Raw genomic sequence first — 23,553 nt, forward strand, 5'->3', positions numbered from 1 at the left:
CCCTCCTATTTATCTCTCAGCCTCTTTGGCCCACAAGCCTCATTCCTGATAATAGGCTTATGCCTGAAACATTAATTCTCCTGCTCCTCGGATGCTGCCTGACCTGATGTGCTTTTCCAGCACCACACTCTCAACTCTGATCTCCAGCATCTGCAGTCCTCACTTTTTCCTCAAAAGCATAAATGTTTTCCCTGGTAGGCCATTGAAAGATAGTACAATTGAGAATATTGCATTCTGCTGAAAGGACGAAGAAAATAATTTGTGATGGTGACAGCCAATCGTAGTCATGTCAAAGCAGTTGGCTCAAAATATGGCCTTTACAGAAACTGAAAAACTGGTTATTTGCCGAATCTCTTTATTTGAATTAGTCAAGAGGAATATATAAATATATAACTGCTATCTCTTGTTGGTATGTTTGGCAGCACTAAGTGAATTCTCCTTTAATTTTAAGAGAAGATTAAACAAAGCATATGACAGTTCAAAATTAGGTTGACTAACTGACTACATTGTCTTTGTGATTTTATATATTCAGTTCAGTGGGTTAATGTGAACTGCCAAGTGCTAACATGTGGAAATTATTGCACAAAACTGAATTTTTAGTTTGCCTCATTTTTAGACTTGGATCAAACGAGGACAACCAAAGTCTTTCTGGATTTCTGGATTCTTCTTTCCTCAGGGATTTCTGACAGGTAAGGCCAGTACTATGGACCAGGCCAGATCCTCTCAAAGCATTTTAAGAAGGTAAACCATGCCCTAACTTTTTCTTATTTTAATAGCAGATGTAGAGTGGATGGTCCAGGAGTGATGCAGTTGGTCAAACCACTCAGCTTTAAGCAAAACAGAATTTATTTAAACACCATGGTTGAAACACAAACAAAATAAAACAAAATTTAGAATAACTTAACTATTTGGAAACCCAACTGACTCGAAATTGTAACTTAAAGAAGGAGCTGTTCCAATATCTGCAACATCCCAAAAACACACTCATTAGCAAATGTTAAATTCAATCTCCGGTTCTTACAGGCAGGAGAGATTTCAGAAAGAAGAGTCAGGCAAGAAACATCTGTTGAAGCATGGAACCTTGTTTCACTGTAGCAGCTTCTCTGCTACCAGTAATTCTGACTGCTTTCTAAAACAAACCAAACTAGAAAAAAAAATCTGAACTTGGAGAACTGGTCACTCCCCTGCCATTGTTTAAAGTAGCCATTTCCAGACATATTGGCACCTTTGCCTTTACGAGCCCTCTTGGAAAAAAAAACAAGGAAAAGTAACTTTGTTAAACTGTCAGCATCATCACAACCAGACAGATTTCTTGAAAATAACATTATTGGCTGATTGGTTAATTTTGAATTGAGTTTGATGTTTAATACTCAGCAACCATTTTTTCTTTGTTATATGAATGAATGAACATTTGGTGAAAATACTGCAAAATGAGTTGAATTAATAATCTGAGAAAGAGAAGTATTTTGAATTTTTGTTTAGGAGATGTGGACTGGAGGATTTTTAAAACATTTATGAAGATGATAGCATTTTTCACCTGGCACATCAAACAGTTCTGTTTCATACTTCCAAGCAAAGTATAATTATAGAAAGACAGCCTGTTCTGACCTAGTATCTGAAGAGCAATTAAAATGCATCCTCTGCCAATTTACTTAGCAGCTATGAAGTAGAGTTCATAGTTGTGCCAAATCATTTCATAAATTGTTCAAAATAATCTTTTGTCAACTAGCTGAATGCACACATAATAATAATAATCGCGTAATATATGTCATGGATTTGTATCACAGGGTACATCATTTGGAATTTTAAAAATGTGATTATCAAAATTTGCTTCAGCATGTATCCATTAAGTCATGGCTCCTTGAAAACCCAATCTTTATATATAGCCAGTTGATTTCATTAAGACTGTTGTTTGTACTTCTTAGTCTGTGGTCAGTAATGCCTTGAGAGATGTGTTTCTTTCAAAAAGCCTTTTTGATGTAGAGTAGCACAGCCTGAACGAACTAACCTATTGTCAACCTGCTACAATCTATTCAACTTACTTTAGCTTGACATTTTAAAACTTAATTTGTGAGATGTAAGCATCACTGGCAAGGCCTTTGTTGAATTAGAATCCCTGCAGTGTGAAAACAGGCCCTTCAGCCCAACAAGTCCACACCAACCCTCTGAAGAGTAACCCACCCAGACCCATTCCCCTACATTTACACGTGACTAATAACCTACACTACGGGCAATTTAGCATGGCCAATTCACCTAATCTTTACATCTTTGGACTGTGGTAGGAAACCCGCACAGACACAGAGAGAATGTGCAAATTCCACACAGACAGTCGCCCGAGGCTGGAATCGATCCCGGGTCCCTGGCACTGGGAGGCAGCAGTGCTAACAACTGAGCCACCGTGCTGCCCCTTTTTAAAGTCCAGATGATCAATGCTGCTACTTACACTCCTTATCAGCCTTCCCTCACTCTGCTTCATCTCTCCTGGATGTTGACTATTCCTTTCTGTTTTGTTTATTGCTTATCTACAGTTCTCCTGAAAAGGTGGTAGTGAGTCTTATTCTTGCATCACTGATATTAATGTGCTGATGATGATTCCACAATGCTGTTGGATAGGGAGTTCCAGTTTTTCAATGAAGTGAAAGAGCAATGATAATGTCCAAGTCTGAATGATGTATGATTTTCTATGGTTTTTCTATGGAATTGAGGTGAAGAGTCGATCACCTTCTGGACTTGTCCGAGCAGACAGTGGAAGTTGTGATCTATGGGGTGCTGCAGATGAACCGACAGAGAGTTATGCATTTCATAGGTGGCACCAAACCAAGATGAAAGGAGGAGGTAATTGAGTTAGTGCATGAAATGTTCATCAAAATGGCTCCTTTATTATTGACTATGTTGAGTTTCTCATGTGTTGTTAAAGCTGTACTTATAAATGTGAATGACAGACCCACAATTTGGAGGGTGAAGGACTATTCGGGGAAGATTGTTGGAGAGTGAGAGGGGTTGATGTTAGCGAATGGAGGGGAGGGGAGACGATGGAGAGGAGAGATTCAGAGTGGGAAAGGCAATATATTTCCAAGTCAGGATGGTCAGAGGCTTGGAGGCCAGTTTGAAGGCTGTGGTGTTCCCATTTTGTGCTGCCCTTGTCCTTTTCGTTGGAAGTGGTCATAGGTTTGGAAAGTGCTGTTGGAGGACCTTTGGTGAATTTCTGCAGCGTGTCTTGTAAGTGGTATGCACTGCTGCTACTGACCGCCAGTGATGGAGTGAGTGGAGGCTTGTAAATGTAAAACCAATCAAGTGGGCTGCTTTGTCCTAGATGGTGTCATGTTTCTTAAGTGTTGTTGGAACTACACTCATCCAGGCAAGTGTGGAAAGTATTCCATCACACTTCTGACTTGTGTCTTGTAGATGATAGACAGGCTCTGGGGGGAGTCAGGAGGTGAGTTACTACAGTATTCCTAGCCTCTGATCTGCTCTTATAGCCACTCCAGTTGAATTTCTAGTCAATGATAACCCCCCAGGATGTTGATTGTGGGGGAATTTAGTGATGGTAACACAATTAAATGTCAAGATATGGTATTTAGATTTGTGTGGCATGAATGTTACTTGAGATTTGTCAGCCCAAACCTGAATATTGTCCAAATCCTGTTGCATTTGAATATGGACTGTGTCAGTATCTGAGGTGCTGCGAACAGTTTGGACATTGTGCAATCATTGGTGAATATCCCCACTTCTGACCTTATGATGGAGGGAAGGTCAATGATGAAGCAGCTGAAGATGTTGGGCCTTGGACACTACCTTAACGAGCTCTTGCAGAGATGTCCTGGAGCTGAGATAACTCACCAACAACCACAACCATTTTCCTATCTGATAGATATGATTCCAACCAGTGGAACCCAATACCCTTTGATTCCAGTTTTGCTCGGGCTCCTTGATGCCACATTTGGTCAATTGTGACCTTGATGTCAATGGCTGTCACTCTCACCTCACTTCTGGAATTCAGCTCTTTGTCCATGTTTGAACTAAAGCTGTAATGAGGTCAGGAGCTGAGTGGCACTGGCGGAACATAAACTAAGTGTCACTGAGCAGGTGCTGCTTGATAGCACTGTTGATGACATCTTCCATCCCTTTACTGATGATCGAGAGTAGACCGATGGGATGGTAATTGGTTGGGTTGGATTTGTCCTTTTTATGTACAGGCCATATCTGGACAATTTTCCACATTGTCAGATAGGTGGCAATGTTGCAACTGTACTGGAACAGTTTGGCCAGGTGAACAGACAGTTCTGGAGCACAAGCCTTCAGTACTGTTGATGGAATGTTGACAGGTCATATAACCTTTGAAGCATCCAGTTTCTTCAACCATTCTTGATATCACATGGAGCAAATCAAATTGTCTGAAGACTGGTATCTGTAATGCTGGAGACTGAAATGTATCATCCACTTGGCACTTTTAGCTGAAGGTTGCTGTCAAAGCTTCAAGCTTATCTTTTGCACTGGTATGCTGGGCTCTTCCATCATTGAGGAAGGAGAAACTTATGGAGCCTCCTCCTCCAATGAATTGTTTAATTGCTCACCCGCCATTCATAACTGGATGTGGTAGGCCTGCCGAGCTGAGATCTGATCCTTTAGTTGTGAGCTCACTTAGCTCTGTCTATCGTTTGCTGCTTGTGCTGTTTGGTATGCAAGTAGCTTCACCAGGCTGACACTTAATTTTCAAGTATGCCTGGTGCTCCTCTTACCATGCCCTCCTGCACACTCTATTGAACCAGGGTTGATTCCCTGGCCGAATAGTAATGGTTGAGTGGGGGATATGTCGGGCCATGAGGTTACAAATTGTGCTGGAGTACAATTCTGCTGCTGTTGATCGCCCACAGCACCTCGTGGATGTACAGTCTTGCATTGCTAGATCTATTCAAAGTCTGTCCAATTTAGTATAATGATTGTACCAGACAACACAATGGAGGTTATTCTCAATATGAAAGTGGAACTTCGTCTCCACAAGGACTGTGCAGTGGTTGCTCTTATTGATACTTTCATGGACAGATTGGTACGGTTGAAGTCAAGTAGGTTTTCCCATTTGTTGATTCCTTCAAAACCAGTTGCAGACCCTTTTGGATCCAATCAGCTTGGTCCATAGTACTGCTTCTGAGCCACTCTTGGTGGTAGACACTGAAATCCCCCTCCTACATGCATTTTGTGCTCTTGCCATCCTCAGTGCTTCCTCTAAATGTTGTTCAATATGGAGGCAGGACTCCCTGGGCAACTACCTCCCAACTCTATACCACTGTGTCGCCACCTCTGCTGGATCTGTCCTGCCTGTGGCACAGGATATATCTAGGAATGATGATGCTGGTGTCTGGGTCATTGTCTGTAAGGCATGTTTCTGTAAGTATGATTGTGTCAGGATGTTGCTTGATTAGGTTTTGAGACAGGTCTCCAAATTTTGGCCCTATCCCCCAGATATTAGTAAAAAATACTTTGCAGGGTTGACAGGGCTGTTTCTGCCATTGTCTTTTCTGGAGCCTGAGTCAATGCCAGGTGATACATCTAGTTTCATTTCCTTGAGACTTTGTAGCGATTGGTACAACTGCATGGCTTGCTAGGCCATTTCAGAAGGCAATTTAGAATCAACCAAATTGCTGTGGATGTGGAGTCACATGTAGGCAAAACCAGGTGAGGATGGCAGATTCCTTCCTTAATGGACATTAGTGAACTAGATGCATTTTTCTGACAATTAACAATGGTTTCATGATCTGTGAAAGAGACACTGTTCAGTCTTAGTCCAAGTCATGTCTTTGCATTGGCAACACTACCTGTTCATATCTGCAGTGCCACCACCACATTGGCATTAAGATTACCAGCAAGCATTGTTCTCTGTGCCACATGACAGGCTTAGCCTGCCACCTATTTCTCATCTAAAGGAAAGAGAATTCTCCTCTGGAACCATTTCCACTTTCCTGGTCTTATATGGTTAATTTGCCTTTACAAACAGTCATATTTAAAACACTGGACAATTTTATCAATCTGCAAACTAACAACCAATTTTCTTTTTGTATTAATGACAATTTCAAAGTTGCTGGTTACGGCATTTTAAGTGTCCTGTTTATTTTGAGCAGCAAACAGGTGGGGCTTGCACTCTGGTGCATCTTAAGATTTCACATTCATTAAGTCCACCTCTGTACCTATTTTGATTTAATTTAGTGTTACGTTTTGATCTTCTTTCTCAGTATGCATTTCTGCTGATTCTATACCATCATGCATTGGCACAGAAAAGACCATAAGGTTTTTTTGCAAGAGTTCTCTCAATTTCTGTTCCTTCTGTATTCATTAATTTCAACCCCACATGGGATGTATTATATTGAATAAATGGAGATCCTTGATGGCAGGCTAAACCTGTCATGTGGCACAGAGAACAATGCTTGCTGATAATCTTAATGCCAATGTGCTGGTGGCACTGCAGATGTGAACAGGTAGTGTTCATGTAGCCTGCATAATGTCTAGAAGGTTAATTTTCTCTTTCTATATGTAAAGAGCTTCCAGAAGTTCCCTGATTTCCAAACTCTTTAGTAGGAGTGGATTAGATGTTAGTGTAAAGTTTTCATATCACCCCTACCCTATCATCCTGCAGTTCCCATGTCTAATCCACCTAACCTACAAACCCAGAACATTATGGACAATTTAGCATTGCCAATTCACCTAACCTGCAGATCTTTGCAGTGTGGAAGGAAACCATAGGACTGGAGGAAACCAATGTAGATAGGGAAAATGTGCAACTCCAAGCAGATAATCACCCGTGGCTGGAATTGAATCTGTGTCCATGGCAGTATGAGGCAGTATGCTAAAGACTGAGCCACTATGCTGCCTCACCTTTCAAAGAGATTATCACTCATTCTCCCAAACTCCATGAGTAGTCTTTGCTCATAAGACAATCCTTTTATACCAGGGATCATTCTGGTAAACCTTCTTTGAACTGCCTCCAATGAAATGATCTCTTTTCTTCAATAAAGGGACCAAAACTGTTAACAGTACTCCAGATGTAATCTCTATGGGTGGCACGGTGGCTCAGTGGTTAGCACTGCTGCCTCACAGCACCAGGGACCCAGGTTCAATTCCAGTCTCGGGTGTCCATCTGTATGGAGTTGGCACATTCCCCCCGTGTCCACGTGGATTTCCTCCGGGTGCTCAGGTTTCCTCCCACAGTCCAAAGATGTGAGGATCAGTTGAATTGGCCACGCTAAATTGCCCAGAGAATTAGGTGGTTTAGTTAGAGGGAAATGGGTCTGGGTGGGTTACTCTTTGGAGGGTTGGTATGGGCTTGTTGCGCCGAAGGGCCTGTTTCCACACTGTAGGGAATCTAATCACCAACACCTTGTACAGTTTCATTAAGACTTCCCTACTTTTATACTCTAACATCCTTGAAATAAAGGTCAACATTCCACTAGACTTCCTGATTATATGCTGCATCTGTATGCTAACACTCTGTGTTTAGTGCACAAGTACTCCCATGTCTCTTTGTGTTGCAGCTTTATATAGTTTTTCACCATTTAACTAATTCTGTTGTGCAAAGTTGAAAGCTGTCCCAATATTGCAACACCTTGATGTAGAGGGTGCAAGCAAATTTCTTCAGGCATAATTTTAGCTATTGCATACAGCAGGTGAATCACCATTGTATGAACAAACTTGCAAATGTGGACTTGTACCCGAAAATTAAAATGTCTTGGAAATTGTAGTTCTGCCTTATGCCTCATTAATGCTTTATTTACTCACCACAAATGAAAACTCAACTTCTCTTTATTGCTGGCAGGTTGGCTTTAAAGAAGGGAAGATCTGCCAGATTGGAACTCCCACCAATTATGACAATTTTTTTGTTTTCTTTTTCAGGCACACTTCAGAACCATGCCAGGAAATATAACCTTCCAATTGATGAACTTACCTTTCGTTATAATGTTATTCCTGTGTACCGGAATGCAATGCAAGTAGCAGAAGCTATGAAAATTTTAAAATTTGGGGAGGTGCTCCCAATGGATGAAATGGTAATTTCAGCTTTTGTAAAATAATGTTACAGTGTTGTACAATGCAATCCATCCAGTGCTATTTCATCTCTTATTGGTGACTATACTATTTAAAAGTTTTAGTTTCTTTATGAATTATATGGATACATCAATGCATTCATTTTTAAAAATGTATTAATTCAGAGTGGCAAATATAACAAAAGAAGTAGAATTAATAGAACACAGGATTGCTATCTTTTAGCCAAGGTAGAAGCATGGATATGGGTTGTGTTAAAGAGGAATTATGTTTCAGCAATTTTTGAAATGAAAATTTATGGAAATTCTTAAAAAACAAACTAAACAGTTAATGTTCTATACCGTGAAAAAAGGTCTAATTAAAACCAGATCTTCACCCATGTTTCTGTCTGTGTCAAGTATTGTAACCTCACTGAACTTGTCCTGTTTAAAACAAAAATCCAATTGAGTTTATCTCTTAAGAGTCCCTCTTAACCCATTCAAATATAGGACTGCCAATTTTAGAATTAATAGGTAGTATCTTGTGTTTAAACAGTAATGGAAGACTTTTGCTGTACACCAAGTTTGATCAAATTATGAATATGCTTATAAACAAATGTTGTTGTAAACCTTTGCTAAAGCGTCATGAGGAAATGAAGCTTTACCCAGTATTCCACGTAGTGTTGCCAATTTTGATTAAGTCTATTTTTGAAGGTCTCACCTTGTGACCTGCCTGCACACCCCAGCCATTAATCAGCCAACACGTCCACTCATAGTGATGTACTATTTCCTATTGCTAGGTAAGGTGCTAAAATATAATTTTCTAATTGGTTGATGCTTGACTGTCAGCCAAGCAACCCTTCCCTGTTGTCAATATTTCATATCTGCTACACAGAAATGTTCAAAGAAAACATCTCAAAAACTATCTTTTTTAGTACCCCTATGATTTTTCTCCAGTGTTGTACACAGCAGTGTACACATCAGTTCCTGATGACTGTAGCCAATTCTGGACAGTTGCAACCTTAATTCCATGATTGCTTGTAAAGTAGCAAAATGCATGTTAGTAAAAAACGTAACAATAAGTAATTTTCTACTTGTTTAAAATTTCATACAAGCATCTTAACACAAACAAAAACAGAAATTGCTGGAGAAACACAACATGTCTGGCCCCATCTGTGGAGAGAAAACATAATTAATATTTCAAGTCCAGTGACCCTTCTTTGGAACTGTCTAACCCTAATGCTGTTCTGAGGCCATTGACATCTGTTATATAGTAACTAATAATGATCAAGGACCTTTGATGTACTAAAAATAGTCTAAGGCAGTTTACAAGCACATTACAAAATAAAATAAAGCACCAAGACCCATAAAGAGATATTAGGTCAGATGACCAAAAATCTGAAATTTGCCTCAAAGGAGGAAAGGGAGATAGAGTGGTCTAGATAGATAATTCTAGGGCTTGAGGCCTAACTGAAAGCGCAGCCGACAACAATGCAACGATTAAAATCAGGAATGTTCAACAAGTCAGAATAAATGGAGGACAGATATCACAGAAATTTGTGAAGCTGGCAGGGACAGTAGTGAAAGGAAGGGGCAAAATAATTGCAAGGTTTAACTTTTTTTAAGACCTGACAGGGTAGTGCATGTATGGAGCGAGCTGTCAGAGGAAGTGGTAAAGTTGGGTAAAACTACATTTAAAAGGATGGGTATATGAATAGGAAAGGTTTTGAGGGATATGGGCCAAATGCTGGTAAATGGGACTAGATCAGATTGGGACGTCTGGTCAGTGCAGATATGGTGGACTGAAAGATCTGTTTCTGTGCTGTATGACTTCACGATTCTCTGTGGAAATTGGTTCTAGTTGGGCAGGTAGATAGGATAGTGAAGAAGGCATTTGGTATGCTTTCCGTTATTGGTCAGAGTATTGAGTACAGGAGTTGGGAGGTCATGTTGCGGCAGTACAGGATATTGATTAGGCCACGGTTGGAATACTGTGTGCAATTCTGGTCTCCTTCCTATCGGAAAAATGTTGTGAAACTTGAAAGGGTTCAGAAAAGATTTACAAGGATGTTGCCAGGAGGATCTGAGCTACAGGGAGAGGCTGAACAGGCTGGGGCTGCTTTCCCTGTAGCATCAGAGGATGAGGGGTGACCTTATAGAGGTTTACAAAATTATGAGGGGCATGGATAGGGTAAATAGAAAAAGTCTTTTCCCTGGGGTCAGGGAGTCCAGAACTAGAGAACATAGGTTTAGGGTGAGAGGGGCAAGATATAAAAGAGACCTAAGGGGCAACTTTTTCACGCAGAGGGTGGTATGTGTATGGAATGAGCTGCCAGAGGATGTGGTGGAGGCTGGTACAATTGCAACATTTAAGAGGCATTTGGATAGGTATATGAATAGGAAGGGTTTGGAGGGATATGGGCCGGGTGCTGGCAGGTGGGACTAGATTGGGTTGGGATATCTTGTTGGCATTGATGGGTTGGACCGAAGGGTCTGTTTCCATGCTGTACATCTCTATGACTCTACAACTCTATGTTGATCACTTTTTGTAAGTAAATTCATTTCCAATTATCCCTTTGAAAATTATTTTTACTTGTTCATTTCATTCAGAAAGTCTCAAAAGCACTCCTTCTCTTGGCAAGAATAAACCAGTTTGACCTTTTCCAAACATCAAATCTATTTGATTCCAATATTGTACTTTTACATCCAACCATTAATTACATAAAATATCATAGTTAAAAACTTATATATTTATATATCCACAGTAGGATGTAGTGTATATGCAAACAGTACATATTCCCAGATATTACTTCAAACGTTACTGAAAGTGTACAAAGTGCCACTACATTATCCTGTGTGAAAAACTACATTTCCTTTGATTCCAGCACGTCTGCATTTTTTTTCTGGAATATTTGCACAGTGATTTTGAAAAGTACTCTTCTTCACAACCCGCTATATAGGAGCTGACCACCTAAAGTGCAGTACTCCTTTCCAACTTGTGATTGCCTGGGCATTCTTGTCCGAGAGAATTAAAATGAAAAGGGATTAAAAATCAGGAGAATCTAATAGACTATCATGTCTGCAGCGGCATTTCAGAGTAATGTGTTCCAGGGTCTTCTAGTTGCTGATCGGAAGTTGCTGATTTATGCTTACATTCTGATAGGTGTTAAAATGTAACAGAGTGTATACTATACCAAACCAGGCTATACAGTTTAAACAGTTCTACATGAGCTCAATCCTCCATTCCTAATGTGCCCAATCAACAATACTATCTATTCCACTAATGAATGTAATCACTTACGATTATGACATTTTTATTCTTCTTTTCTTTTCCTTTGTCTGCCCCCTGTTTCACAATGCCATTTGTTAGCATTCTGGATCTCCATCCACAGCTTATACATTATCTTCATTTGCATATAGAACATAGAGCCTGTACTGCGCTGTAATGTTCTTCGGCCCTTGATGTTTCGCTGCCCTGTGAAACCAATCTGAAGCTCATCTAACCTACACTATTCCATTCTTGTCCATATGCCTATCCAATGACCATTTAAATGCCCGTAAAGTTGGCTAGGCTATAACTGTTGCAGCACATTTATTGTGAATATCAGACAGAATCAGTATCTAAGAAACCTACTTTTTCCAAAAATGAAGAATTTTTCCTTCAGTCTTCATTACATGGCATCAATTTTAGAATCATCAATATGTTAATTTTAATCTATCATATGTGTGTGATAAAACTGAGCCTGTATCAGAATGATACTTCACATCATGAAAATAAGATTCTTTTGCATTGAATTTTGAAAAGCTTTGGTCACTTTTTTTTAAAAGGAGTTTCCACTTCCTTGACAAAAAAACATAATGGTATCCATTATATACTTTGATTTCATGCAATATTGTCTTTAATATTTTATTGATGTGTATCTTTGTTTTCCCTTTTCCACAAGTTACCTTCCCCTAAAGATGGTGTACTGGTCCATGGAATGTTTATGGATGCCTGTCGCTGGGACGATAACGAAATGGTGCTGGAAGATGCCTTTCCCAAAGTGATGCATGCTGTTTTACCTGTTGTGCACTTTGAGCCTGCACAGAATTATGAGCCAATTTCATCACTGTATCATGCACCGCTCTATAAAACAGCGGCCCGAGCAGGAACCCTGTCAACCACAGGTATTATACTCAAGTTGCCTCTTGATGAGGGAAGAAAATTCATTTACATGCAATACCAATGAGAAAGGTCACGCGGGCTGCACAGGTAGCAGCTTGTAAATGCTGCCTGTCCACTCCCTGGTGAGTCAGTTCTGTGCTACATTGCTAGAAGCAGTGGTATGTAAACAAAATTCTCATCCAATATGTTTGATTTTCAATGGTTGTGAGCTTGCATACAAGTCTAGGTGCGACTTCAGAATCATAGTCCTCAGAGTTGTTTTAGGAGCCAGTCTTCTTTGGAACATTTTGAAATTTTTGAAGGGTTGACAGAAGGTACAGAATGAAAAATCTACTTTGTGCCAATTAAGATTAGATTAGATTACTTACAGTGTGGAAACAGGCCCTTCGGCCCAACAAGTCCACAACGCCCCGCCGAAGCGCAACCCACCCATACCCCTACATCTACCCCTTACCTAACACTACGGGCAATTTAGCATGGCCAATTCACCTGACCTGCACATTTTTGGACTGTGGGAGGAAACCGGAGCACCCGGAGGAAACCCACGCAGACACGGGGAGAATGTGCAAACTCCACACAGTCAGTCGCCTGAGGCGGGAATTGAACCCGGGTCTCTGGCGCTGTGAGGCAGCAGTGCTAACCACTGTGCCACCGTGCCACCCAATAAGCTTGTTCAGGAGGTACATAAGCAGCCCGAGAGGTTAGGATTGCAATTTTTAAAGACTTTGTTCACCCTGAACCTAGCAATCTGCTGAATCTTATTGCCTGTCAGTATCATTCCATAGGCATCGCAATGTTTATTGTTATTTTATAGAGAACTGAGGCTTCACAGACCAACTTGAACCAAGATGACCATTGAACCTTTTACTTTGAGTTCACAGGTTTTTTTGTTCCATCTTGGGTTCTACTGATCTTGTGGTGGGCTGCCTGTTCTCATCAGCAAGGCAGTGGCAACAGCTCCCACCTGCCTTTACTGCTGGTACATGGCAGCCAGAGCACAGAGGCTGGGACCGGAACGCATCTATGTGTCGGGTTGCTGACCTAACTTTGACAATCTGGCCCACGTGTATATCTACTTGAACCTTATTTCTCAGGAATGGAATGGCAGAACAGATCAGCACAAAGATATTTTTTTTCTCTCAAATCCAATCCAAAATATTATCTTTTGATTGACATTATTCTGGGACATTTTCAACCTGGTTTTTAGTGCCAATGTATTTGTATTGTTGAATTCCAGAAAGGAGTAACAGTAAAACTTGTGAATGATACATCCACTTGTCTTATTCTGCAAAATGAAGGTTAAGTGCAGTCATTTCCAAGAATGACTTTTTTTTCTGGTTTTTCCTTCTGAGATAAAAACATATGGTCATTGTGGAATTTAATTGTCATTCTCATTTGGAGAGCTAACAGGATAGATTGTTTCGGGAAGCAGAACATGCAACATACTAATGTGACAGAGTGAACTACTTTACTGCAAATCTAATTGTGCCTTGCCAAATTGGAACATTCCTGATGAATGTCCATTGAAAGGTGTCTTTTGCTGTATGTTAGTGACTTGGCAATTGTCCTGAAGACAATTTGCTGTGTTTGGTGTTTACAGCAAATCAATTAGAGCTGGATTTCTTTGCTTTTCATTTATTTTTGTTCACGTGGTGGATTCAGGTAGAATTTAAAAGACATTTAGATAGATACATAAATAAGAAACGTTTGGAGGACATGGGCCAGGAGCAGGTAGGTGGGACTAGTTTAGTTTGGGATTATATTCAGCATGGACTAGATGGACTGAAGGGTCTGTTTTCATGCTGTATGACTCTGTGATTTAAGGAACTGTTTTGTTGTATGACTTCAAAATCATTGCTCCTTAACACAATTATTTTAAGTGTGTAAGTTAGCTCGCTGAGCTTGAAGGTTTGTTTTCAGACATTTCATCACCATACTAGGTAACATCATCAGTGATCGACTCTGGTGAAGTGCTGGTAGTATGTCCCACCTCTCTATTTATAGTCTATATAATAAGCTATTTATAGTCTTGGTTTCTTAAGGTGGGTGATGTCATTTCCTAGACATGATAGTTGAACATACAGTTAACAGAGAGCTTCAAACCTGTATCTACAGAAAAACAACACACAGGAACCAAGTACTTAACTTCAGAAGCAATCATCTCAACACTCACAAATGGAGCACAAGAAAACATTATTTTGACAAGATGCATCACACTGCAGCACCCAAGAACTGCGAAAAGCAGAAGAAGAATATCTATACAATGTTTTCAAGAAAAATGGGTACCAATAAACGCAATTCGCTGATTCCTCAGAAACAAATCCAAACAAGTAGACATAACAATCAAAAACTATAGCCGCATTACTTAACATCAAAGACATATCACGAATGACTTCCAGACAACTCTTGTGGTAGCCCACAAACCTACCAACACACTTAAACTGCAACTAATTACCTAAAGGATCTATTAGATACCACCAGCAAAACTAACATCATTTACAAGATACCATGCAAGAACTGTGAAAAAGCACTACATCGGACAAAAGTAGCAGGAAACTTGCCTCCAGGATACATGAACACCAACTGGCCACCAAACAACATGACTCACTATCACTAGTTTCTATGCATACAGACAGACAAAGACACCACTTTGACTGGGACAACACACACATCCTAGGACAGGTGAAACAAAGATACACATGAGAATTCTTAGAGGCATGGCGTTCTAACCAGAACTCCATCAACAAACACATCGATTTAGATCCTATCTACCTTCCATTGATAAAAAAACCCAGAAATGACATCACCCACCTTAAGAAACCAAGACCTATAAATAGAGAGGTGGAACATACTACCAGCACTTCACCTGAGACAAACTGATGATGTTACTATTATTGGGAGGAAGCGTCTGAAAACAAACCTTCAAGCTCAGCGAGCTAACTTACAGACTTATCATCAACCTGAGATACAAATCTTCTCAAAAATCGCTAACAATTGTTTTTTTTAATCCAGAAATGACTTGAAACAGTAAACTTTCTCAACTTTGAATGTTGTAATTTGGAGTCAGTGCAAGCCTGGTGCGGGGTGTAAGGACTTGGGCAGCACAATCAAAACATATTCTTCACAATACTTGCTGCTGTGTGTAAAACTGCACCCAGTATGCATGTTAGGCATCCGAATTTGTGGATTGCATGTACAATATACAAATTTCTGTGTCAAATCTGTTGATTTATGATTTGAAATTTGTGCCAAATAGCAATGCATCACAATTGACGAGGCAGTTACTGGATCACTCAAAAATAAGGGCAGCAGCTAAGAGAAAATTGTTAGAGTGGAACCACTAAAATAGCTGCGGTTTGAAGTATATTGTTTTTTCGAAGTTACCAGTCTGAAAATGTTAAGAACCAGAGAGCAATCAATCAAATCATTACAAGTTGAGAGATTAGTTTGAGCCCCTGTCTTGAAACCTCTCTGGTATATGTCAGATGCATAACAGTACATCAATTTAAAAAAACGTTATGAATGCAACACATTGCTATTCATAGGGATGTTTGAATATATTTGTTAATTGTTGAAGAAAATTTTCTCAGAGAGGTTTTTGTTACACTGAGAGCCTGAGGTATATCTGATAAAGAGTTACATGGAAGGTACAATTCAGAAATAGGCTATCCAGACAGACCTGGCCCTGCTGGAGTATTTCGTTGCACCTTGAATTATTGAACTGAGCTTTGTCCACTTTTTATTCTTAAAATCCGTTATTTATATCTGATAGGCCATACCCTGTGACAATTCCAAGCAAACACCTACCCATTTCACTTTTGATTGCAAAATACAGGCAGCCATCCAGTTTTTTTTTCACTGAAATGAACACCAAGAGGAATTGCCATTTCCACACTCATTTGTTTAGCAATCGAGACCTTTGAGATAACTGCTCTTTCTTTCTGTTAAAGACTGAAAATAAAGGAAACCAGGAACATTATGGGAAATTTTGTAAATAACTGCATCTGAAAGGTTGCTCGCTTATGCAGTTATCATCAGTTAGTAGTCTAAAAATATACTTTTACAATTTCCCTAGTCGATGTCTGAGTAAATTATTCAGTAACACCTCAGGGTTCAGTCCCAGTTTCATCTGTTTGGATTTTGAGATTCCTCTGTATTCACACTGAATCAGATCAACATCTATAGCAGCCCGGGAGATCTAAATGGTGGCGATCTGAGAAGATCACACTGCAGAGCTTCGCATCGCAGCAGAAGCAGGCCGGTCCTTTAACCCACCCAACCCAGGTCATCAGGATTTCTTGGGGCGTTGGAAAGATTGTGGAGCCCCAAGAAACATTTAAAAATTGACTTACCTGTATTTTCAGCTGTCCAGAAATGCCTAAAAAGGGAGGAGGAGCATCTGAGGCCGGGCCTGCAGCTCAGCCTGCAGCAGCCTCGGAGCCTGGTGAACCAGCTCTCGAAATCTCGCGAGATGTTGGGGAAACAGTTTGAAGAGAAGCTGGCTCCAGTCTCTCTCATGCTGCAGAAGCATGAGCAGCAGCTGGGAGACCTGGAGAAGAGGGCGGATGAGGTGGAGCACAGGGACACAGTAGTGGAAGCTGATGCCAGTTCATTCAAGGAAGAGATCCAAGCCCTGAAGACGCAGGTTCATAATTTGCGTGACCAAGTGGATGATCTTGAAAACAGGGGCAGGAGAAAAAACATTCGGATCATTGGTCTGCCTGAGGGTAAGGAAGGTGAGCGGCCTGCGGAATGTGTTGAAGATCGGCTTCCGAAATTCCATGACTTGGAGACTGGTATGAGAGGATTGAAAATAGAGAGGGCTCACCAGGTCACAGGGCGGAGGTCGAGTCTGGATCAACGCCCTCGTCCTTTCCTGGTGCGGTTCCATCATTACCGGGATAAGGAGAGAGTCATGGAGGCTTCCAGACTCCAGGGGAAGGATCCAAAGGCCCTAATTTACGAGGGGTCTAAGATCATGTTTTTTCAGACTTTTCAGTGGCAGTGATCCAGAAACGAAAATCGTATGATGGTGTCAAGAGAGGATTGAAGGAGCATGGGATTCAGTACTCCCTGAGATATCCGGTAATGCTTCGGATCACCTTAGATGGATCCATGCATCTCTTTGACACATTGGAGAAGGCAAGAGACTTTGTGGACAAACTAACCTAATTTAAACAATTGTCGTATGTATAAATATTGTTGCTTGGGTATGCGTTTATCATTCTGTAAAATAAATGGAGGAAATCCGGTTGGAGCTATGTTTTTCCCCTTTTTTCTCCTCTATTGATAATAATTTGGTCCAAGCTATGTCTGGCGGTGGTTAAGATGTACATTTTAAATTTCTAAGTTAGGACATACCAAAGGATGGGTGGGGTATTTATTCCCTTTTTTTCATAAAATAATGTTTTTTTATTCATATTGATATTCTATGAGGTGTTTATTCTTTTTAGCTTGTGCTTGCGATGCGGCTCTAGCTGGGAGAAGTGACGGTGGTTGAGATGGTTAGATGCCTATTTATGGGCAGTTCGGGACGGGTAGTTGCCCCCTCCGGGTGGGGGGTGAATTCCCCTACTTAGCGCTATTGACGCTTTTTATGTTGGTTTGTTTTCTGGTTTTTGTTGTTTTTTATTTTTAATAATTTTGTATGTTTGTTCAATGTAGTGGTTTTAGTTTATGTAGTTTTTTATATTTGGTGGACCATGCGACACTAAGGCTCAGCAATTTGTGGTTCAGGTTCCTCCTCTCTGGAATTTAAATGTAATTGCAGAAGATTATGGCTAATGATTTGATTAAATGGTGTAACTGGAATATCAAGGGAAGTCACTCACCAATTAAGAGGAAGAAGATATTCTTGAGTCTTAGAAAGGAGAGGGTGGATATTGCTTTGTTACAGGAGACACATTTAGATGACAAGGAGCATCTGAAATTACAGCAGAATGGCTTTGACCGAGTTTATTTTTCATCATTTAACACCAGCAGTAGGGGAGTGGCTATATTGGTCAGGAAAAATCTCTCATTTAAATTGTTGGAATGTATTAAAGACACATACGGGAGGTTTGTAATTCTTAAAGCCTTGATAAATGGGGAAGAATATGGCATTTTAAATGTTTATTGTTCCCCAGCTCATCCTCTTAAATTCTTGGTAGATGTTTTTTCTAAACTGATAAGTCTCAAGTCTTGGCATATCATTATAGGGGGAGATTTTAACTGCCTCATGGACCCCACAGTAGACAGGTTGCCTAAAGGTCCCTTGACACCCTCTGCACACACTAAACAGTTATTGGGTCTGTGTGGGGAATTAGGGTTGGTGCACGTCTGGAGGTGTCTCCACCCTACAGGTAGGGATTTCACGTTCTTCTCCAATCTGCACAGATGTCACACGAGGATTGATTTTTTTTCTGACCCCTGTGGTAACCCTGGATCTGGTGGCATCCTGTACGATTGGTAATATTGCCATCTCTGATCATGCTCCAGTGTACCTCGTGGTTAAAATTAAGGATGTTACAGTGGATTCAAGGTACTGGCGAATGGACCCCTTTTTCTCATGGACAGCCAATTTGCGGAGTACTTCTCTAGGGAATTTCAGGCATTCCTAGACATCAACATAGGCTCGGTTGATAGCTCATCTGTTCTCTGGAAAACTGCCAAAGCTTATGCCAGAGGGTTAGTTCTTTCATATTCCACAAGTACGAAGCAGCAGAAGGGTGACCAGCAACGTCTCCTTGAAGCACGGTTGAAGGCAGCCGAGAAGGCCTATTTTGACAGACCCTCATTGGTCAAACTACAGAGGATTTATGGCACTGTGGTCTACACTAAATTCCGTGCTCACACAGCCAGCAAAGAAAGAACTGGCTTTTGTAAAGCAAAGGTTATACGAGCATGGTGACAAGCCAGGCAAATACTTAGCATACCTTGCCAGAAAGAGGAGTGCCCCACAAGCCATTACTGCGATTAGGGAAGGGTCTGGGAACCTAGCATGTGATTCTAAAAAGATTAATATGGCGTTCCAGAGATTCTACTCTAAGTTATATCAGTCTGAGAATTGTGAGGAGGGGCAGGCCAAAATGGAATCCATTTTTAGAGATCTGAAGCTCCTGGGTGTGACTCCCGAACAACACTCCTTTCTCAATGCCCCATTATCAAAGTAAGAAGTGAAGGAAGCTGTGGAGCAGCTTCAGAGTGGAAAGGTGCCCGGTCCTGATGTACTTCCCAATGAATTCTATAAGGAATTTATAAGTATACTGTCAGGCCTGATGCTGAATATGTTTAATGATTCATACAGTCATCTTTGTCTCCCACCATCTCTGAGAGAGGCCAATATTTCACTTATCCTTAAAAAAAGGGAAGGATCCAGAAGACTGTGCTTCATACAGGCCCATCTTGCTCTTAAATGTGGACTTTAAGATCCTCTCTAAGGTTCTTGCGTTAAGGCTGGAAATTGTGTTACCCTCTATTATTAAAGAGGATCAGACTGGCTTCATAAAGGGACGCAGATCCTCCAATACCGTTAGGAGGCTGTTTAACGTAATTCAAGTATGCCAACAGCAGTCAATACAGGGATTGGTGATTTATTTAGATGCAGAGAAGGCATTTGACCGAGTTGAGTGGCCGTACCTTTTCTATACTTTGGTCTGGGCGAAGTTTTCATAAGATGGATAAAGGTTCTCTACAGTGTACAGTGCAGCCGGCAGGGCTGTCCCCTTTCACCAATATTTTATACGTTGGTGATTGAACCGTTGGCAGATGCCATTCGTGGGGATCTCAATATATCAGCTCCAGAAGTGGGGTCAAAATTACATAAGATCTCGCTGTATGCAGATGATGTTCTAATTTTCTTGACAAATCTAGCAGTCTCAGCCTGATACAATGCATTCACGCGTTTGGCGCTTTTTCAGGGTATAAGATTAATTTTGCTAAATCAGAGGCTATGCCTATGGATGGTCTTACAAAAGGGTTGGCTCTTGAGAGTGACTATAGATTCCCACTTAGGTGGTCACAGGGGGGTTTTGTGTATTTGGGCATATTCATTTCTCCAGTTCTGGATTGGCTGTTCATAGCCAATTTTACTCAATTATTTGAAAAAATTAAACAAGATCTCCAAAGATGGGAGGCACTTCCAGTCTCATGGTTGGGTTGGATAGTGCTTATTAAGATGAATATTCTCCCTCGCTTGCTATACTCCATCCAGATGCTCCCCCTGATTTTCAATAAACAAACACTCAGGAGACTGAACAGTTGGTTCAGCTCCTTTATCTGGCACCATAAACAGCCCCTCATTAAATTAGCCAAACTGCAGTTGCCTCACAGATTGGGGGGAGTAGACCTTCCGGACATTAAAAATTACCAATTAAGCTCGCTTTTGACCTATGTAAGTGATTGGGTTTGTGGGGACCCTCTTTCATGGCTAGATATCGAAGTCTCCCAGGCAAGGTGCCCCCTTACCAGTTTGCTGTTTTTGGACAAGGTGAGGACAGTTAGGGAATATTGCCATAACCCGATAGTCATCAATACTGTTAAACATGGAGGGCAATTCGGCAGAGGGAAGGAAATATTGGCAAAACATCTTTGTTTACACCTTTAGTGGGTATGCCGAGTTTTCAACCAGGTATAATAGATTCAGGATTTAAACGGTGGGCAGCTAGGGGTATATCTTGCATGGGTGATTTATTTGAGGGAGATGTAACGATGTCCTTTGATCAGTTAGTATGGAGAGAGAGAGACCTCTTTCATTTTTTTCAAGTTAGGGATTTTCTTCAAAAAAAGACCACACTTTTGACTGATCCCTACAAATCTGACATAGAAAGAGGGATACTAAGGGCTAAGAGTACACTCTCTGTCAGTACTCTATATCACCAATTGGGGGTGCCACCTCAGATGAGTCTGATTGACTCTGTAAGATGTGGGAAAGAGAGCTGGGTGTTGACGTTTCTTCAGGGGCATGGGAGGATATTTGGGAGAATGCAAGGAAGATATCAATTTGTAATAGGACCCATGCTTTACAGTTGAAGATTCTCCACAGGGTCCACTTAGTCCCAGACCGTTTGTCAAAATTTAAACCAGGGGTATCTTCAGCATGTCCCAAGTGCAAGGTCTGCATGGGCACTCTTACCCATTGTCTTTGGTCTTGTGACAGGCTTCAAATGTATTGGAGCGCTGTGGTGGGTGCAATGGAGAGGATTTTAGGAGTAGGGGTGGAGAAGGACCCTATTTCACTCCTTTTGGGCTTATCCATTGTATTTTCTGCAGACTCGCATAAGGAAAAACTTTTCAATATTCTTACATTCTGTGCAAGGAGGAATATCTTGCTAGGTTGGACATCCCCCCTGTCAGGTTGGCGGAAGATTGTTATGGAGCATATTCCCCTGGGTTTTCTTAGAAATATGGTACACTGCAAAACTGAGAATTTTTACAAGACATGGCAACCCTTTTTGAAATACCTGGACACAGATTTATCTGCCACACTAACAAGGGCTTTTATATATCCGTAACGATTGTGTTTCATGAGTCCAATATCCAGGGAGGAGGAACTGTGAATGTATGAGTGTTTTGTTTGGCTGGGCTGAGTTATTACTGTTTATTTGTTTGTTGTTCGGTATTTATTTGGTTCGTTAAATAGCTAGTTTAGGTTTTTTTATTTTATACTTCTCTATATATGTTTACACATTCGTATAGGAGGATGGGTTGGGGAAATTTTTTATTATTTGGGTTTAGTTTTGTACTATTTTTGTACTGTTTTGAATTGCATTGTTTTATATTTGTTGTAATATTTAAAAATCTATTTTTTCTTAATAAAAATATATTATAAAAGAAACATCTATAGCAGCCCACATCTGTTCAGAGATTTGTTCAGATCCAGCATTAGAATGTTACATAATCTCAAGCGTGGTGGGGGAGATGCACCAGTCTGGAGCAGAACAAAATCACCCTTGGTCATGAGAGACTGTGTCTAAGAGAAAGAAGGATAACTGGCTCCAGATATTTTAAGATATTTGCATTATTACCCCATTTCAAGCCCCCTCCTAACACCATTCCAACCTCCATATCATATTTCAGGACAACTCTGGTCAGTGATATTAAGACTTAATGACATGAACCATCCCTGGTTAACAAAGGTGATCGAGGAAAGCATCCAATCAAAAAATACGGCAAAGCAGGGAAAACTAGTGTTGGGCCAGAGAATAATGAATGTTTTTTAGTAACCGCATCAGATGATTTAAAAAAGACTAATAAAAAAGGAGAAAATTTCTGAGTTGTCAAGAAATATAAGAATAAGCAGCAAGAGTTTCTACAGGTATATAAAACAAACAGCTAAAGTATGGGACCCTTAAAGAATACAACTAGGGAATTAATAATGAGGAACAAAGAAGTGGCAGATAATTTAGGGCAATATTTTGCATTGGTCTTCACAGTGGAGGAGACAGATGAGTGGTTTATAGGGGAACTTGCAGGTTGTGATTTTCCCATATATCTCTTGCCCTTGCCCTTATAGGCTGCATAGGTCATGGCATTGGAAGGTGACTTTGAAGGATTCATGGTGAGTCGTTGCAGAGCATCTTCTTGATGGCACACACTATATCGGTGGTGAAGGGAGTAAATGCTGAAATGTTTTGGTGAATGACCTAACACATTTTGGTCATTGCAAATCAATATAACAAGGTATTTTTTTTCAATTTATCTGATTTCAGGCCATTCTACAAATTTTGTTGTGACTGTGCTACTGCCATCAAAAAGGGACAGCGACTATTGGATCTCGAAAGGAGCAGCTTTGCTTTGCCAGCTGAATGATTAAATCTGGTACATCTGTACAGGCCAGGTCATTTGTTTAGGAATTTATTTCTGTGTAAGTAATTCTGCAAATGGCTTTCCAAGGAGAGGAAGGGCTGGAACCTTTGACAGTGCTTTGAACTACATCACTATTTTGGATAGACTTTTGTATACTATTCAGCTCTTATTTTATTTTTATTCTCCTGTGGCAAATGTAGTTACTTGAGTTTTTATATTTAACTGTTTTAATTTCTTTTTAAATTTCTTTTTAAAATCACTTTTAGTTTGCTATAAGTATCAGTACAATTTCCTTAAATGCATTTTGCTTTGCTTAGGTAAAATATTGCGATAATCTGGTTGTGGTCATAGTAATGAAATTTCAATAAATAATCAAACAAATGATTTTTGTGAAGCGGTTTTATTTTAAATATCAAATTAAGCATTCAGATTTTCTTCTCATTTAGAATTAACTACTATGATGATACTACGTTTTGAAGAGGTGTATTTGGTCCTTTTTTTTGAAGAGTGTTTTTGAGCCATAGGTGGCGAGCTGTCTCCTCCAGGCCTATAAAGCTTGTGAGTCCTTGGGTTTTTTTCCCAAAAGTTGGAACTAGA

The 23,553-nt window shown here is 40.3% G+C and overlaps 1 protein-coding gene across 1 annotated transcript in view; it reads left to right on the forward strand.

The window, feature by feature from the left end:
- dnah6 (dynein, axonemal, heavy chain 6) overlaps positions 1 to 23,233 on the forward strand; it is a 310,227-nt gene extending 286,994 nt beyond the window's left edge. The window contains exons 75-78 of the mRNA XM_072587520.1: positions 617 to 689; positions 7,882 to 8,033; positions 11,951 to 12,173; positions 22,860 to 23,233. Of these exons, the coding sequence (XP_072443621.1) occupies positions 617 to 689; positions 7,882 to 8,033; positions 11,951 to 12,173; positions 22,860 to 22,963 (552 nt within the window). The 3' untranslated portion in view covers positions 22,964 to 23,233. The remainder of the gene's footprint in view (positions 1 to 616; positions 690 to 7,881; positions 8,034 to 11,950; positions 12,174 to 22,859) is intronic.
- Positions 23,234 to 23,553: the final 320 nt, after the last annotated feature.

The sequence above is a fragment of the Chiloscyllium punctatum genome, chromosome 2 (genome assembly GCF_047496795.1).
Source record: "Chiloscyllium punctatum isolate Juve2018m chromosome 2, sChiPun1.3, whole genome shotgun sequence".
In the NCBI taxonomy this organism is placed as follows: Eukaryota; Metazoa; Chordata; class Chondrichthyes; order Orectolobiformes; family Hemiscylliidae; genus Chiloscyllium; species Chiloscyllium punctatum.